The sequence below is a fragment of the Paramisgurnus dabryanus genome, chromosome 10 (genome assembly GCF_030506205.2).
Source record: "Paramisgurnus dabryanus chromosome 10, PD_genome_1.1, whole genome shotgun sequence".
Lineage (NCBI taxonomy): Eukaryota > Metazoa > Chordata > Actinopteri > Cypriniformes > Cobitidae > Paramisgurnus > Paramisgurnus dabryanus.
The window spans coordinates 19790333-19793638 of NC_133346.1; the positions used below are offsets into that span (position 1 = coordinate 19790333).

The window sequence follows — 3306 nt, forward strand, 5'->3', positions numbered from 1 at the left end:
TTGAACGGGTCAGCGCCCGGTATGCGATTCAACAACTGCGCAGAGAGATGTGATGCTGCGGAGAGCGCACCAGACACCTTGCATTAACCTCGCGCGTACCCGCGCGTGTGCGCGCACCACACGTTTTAGGGAGCGAGGAGTCAAATCTGCGGTCACGGTGAAGAGTCACGGATGGAGAGGCGGCGCTCCCGACAGCTAAAATGGAAAATTTACAGGACTGAGAGAAACAGTGAGTGTATGACGTAGATGCATAACGGACGCACATAACGCTCGAGGCTGCATGACGTAAAGAGTTTAGTGAGAAATGCATAAAGGCTTGTTAAAGCGTTAAGCATGCATCCCGAAAGAAACTTATTACGCACAAAAGTAACAGATATCTATCTTAATCTTAAGATATTTGGTGCTGCATAATGCGGCGTTTCTCTAATTTTTACGACTTGAAACATACGTGTTAAAAATATTCGCTTCACTATCCACAAGATGGCGCCAACAACATGTAAAACTGATCCTGTGTCCGATCAACTTTGAAGCTCCTGAAATACTTAATATATTTGACCTTCAATGCACGGGCGGAGCCAGACATTGTAGACATTAAGGGCTACTGAGAACCCCTAGATTTAGAGATTAAGAAGCAAAACACTGAAAATGTTCAGAGAAGACACTGAAAATGTTGAGCCTGCTGCATGGACACACAAACACACTTTAGATAAATTAAAAAGTAATTTAAATCAATCAAACAAACAAAACATTTGTTTAATGCTTTATTGCACAGTATTAGAAAACAACTTGTGTGATGTAATCCAATTTTAGTTTTTTTTTCTGCTAGGAGAGTCAGTTCAAAGTTGCCAGAAAGCAACTTGTGTGACGTCATGAACTAGGTGCTGGCACCCAGTGGATGAATGTGGGTATACCTGGAAAGTTCATGAACTTGCTGGTCCTGATAAACAGGCAGTATAAAGCTGAGAGGCTCACAGCACTCGAGTCAAACCTAAACACACAACCAGAGAGAGACACAGAGAGATTGAGAAGCAATACAACAACAGAGAAGACACTAAAAATGTTGAGCCTGCATGCATTTCAGCCTTCCCTCATCACTCCATTCATGAGGATTGACTGGCCAGTGTGCAGTCTGTGGCCGGAGATCGAACCTCTTTACAGACACACTGACCTACTGCAGGAGATGAGGAGCAGCCTGGAGAAACTTCAGCACAAAATCTCTGAGGAGATCCAGCAAATGTCAAACTCTGAGGAGATCCAGCCGCTCACCTGTACAGTGCAGGAGAAAGAGGGAAGTGGCTTTGCGTTGACACTGGACACTAAAGACTTTTCCCCAGAAGAACTGTCAGTCAAACAGGTGGGCAGGAAGCTGCAGGTGAGCGGAAAGACAGAGAAGAAGCAGGAGGATGGGAAAGACTCGTACTCGTACAGAATCCAAGAGTTCAGACGTGTGTTTGATCTGCCTGAAGGAGTGAATCCTGAGACAGTGACCTGCTCCATGACTGATGGAAAGCTCTACATACAGGCATCAGTCAATCAGATATCTGAAACACCTGAGAGGATGCTGCACATTCACTGCCCTCAAACTGTGAAGACAACACAGACAGAGACTGAAAAGATTCAAAACAACACCAATGAAACACACAAGACTGATCAGCAATCAACAGAAGATCAACTCAACAGATTTGGACTTTGTAAGGCAATATATGAGATGAACTTTATCTTTATATAATTTCTTGTATTGAAATAATTATTTGTACTCTTTAATGTGTAATATTATTTAGTATTTTTTAAATAGTATTTTTTCACAATATTAGAATTATTATTAAAATTATTATTATATTTTATTATTATTATTATTATTATTATTATTACTATTATTATTATTATTATTATTATTAAAAGTAAAAATTAGTGGTAAAAATACTTTTTAAAATTATTAAATAAACCTTCACACTGAAGACAATATAGCTGACAGACATTTATTCATTTTTTGAATGATCTTTTCTGAGTTACATTCCTGTGCTTGCTATAATAAATGATCATATAGTCATAGAATGTCAACATGTAGTTGAGTTTTATTAAAATTAAACAAATGGGTAATTGTTTGTTTGGGAGCAGAAAATTATAAATATACAGTTGGCAACTATCACTTTGTCAATGTTAAATTTGTTATCCAACTACAGACTCTGTGAAATAGTTTTAAGCTGGGATTTCCCATCCCATATTTGTCCTGATACAGCTCTTTTAATGCAGTGTAAGACATTTAATGGTAACACATTCAAAAACCATTTTGCAAAAAAAAGAATATGTACATTAATGATATAAATACATGTAAATGTATGGTGTAAGTGTGGTGAAGGTTTTAACTAATGATGTTTGAGAAACTGAAACAACAATCTCTCTATCTTTTAGAACAGAAGACAGTAGAGCCATTTAGTTATTAATATAAAAGCCATTGGCTCATCATAAACAATGGCTCATAAACAAATGCTAAAAGGTTAAAAGTTATCTAACAGACATTGTTCATTCAAGAACACATCTGATGACATCACTGAATTCAGGCTACATACTTTAGAGCCCACAGAACTTGCAGCAATACCCAGCTTTAATCAAGTTTAATGGGGTTTGTATTAAATGGCTATGTTTCTTCAGGCTTTTAAAATACATGCAAAAATTTAAACAAGAAAAATGTATTTAAAAGCCTTCTTAGAGGAAACAAGTAGACAGATTTGGCAATTTTCCCTGATTAGGCCTACTACACATCAGACGTATAAAGACATGAGTTAAACCACTGTAGAGGCTCGAAAAGTTAACATTTTTACACATACACATACAGAAAGAGAGTCATCCACGTGTATCAAATAAAGAAATTAAATTAGAAAACACTCAAAACAACTTACATTAAAAGCCATTCACAGCACACGCGCCCCTGACGCTTCAACCCAAGTGACCACAATCAGACAGAGAGAAGCACGCGCGCCGTCTAGTGCTCAAATAATAGATTCAGATTTACGAATGATGTGCAAAAGCTTTACATTTACATCAATTAAATTATAGAAAATGTAAGAGTTTAAAGTGGTAAAAGAACATATTTATTATTTGGTAATAGAACATATTTATTCTTTATTTTAACATGGCAATATTTTATACAATGATTTTTAAAGTAAACTTAAAACAAACCTATATAGTGAATTCGTTTTTCAAACATCTAATTATGTTCAAAACGTAAAATCCTCTGGCACCATAAAGCTGGTTAATGTGAAAGTAGACCAAATAACATTTCGACATTAAAGACCTTTATATACA

At 36.6% G+C, this 3306-nt stretch overlaps 1 protein-coding gene across 1 annotated transcript; it reads left to right on the forward strand.

The window, feature by feature from the left end:
• The first annotated feature begins 89 nt into the window (after nt 1-89).
• LOC135779637 (heat shock protein 30-like) lies at nt 90-1886 on the forward strand. Its single transcript, XM_065290425.2, has 2 exons — nt 90-229; nt 827-1886. The coding sequence occupies exon 2, from the start codon at nt 896-898 to the stop codon at nt 1727-1729; it is 834 nt and encodes a 277-aa protein (XP_065146497.2). The 5' UTR covers nt 90-229; nt 827-895; the 3' UTR covers nt 1730-1886.
• Nucleotides 1887-3306: the final 1420 nt, after the last annotated feature.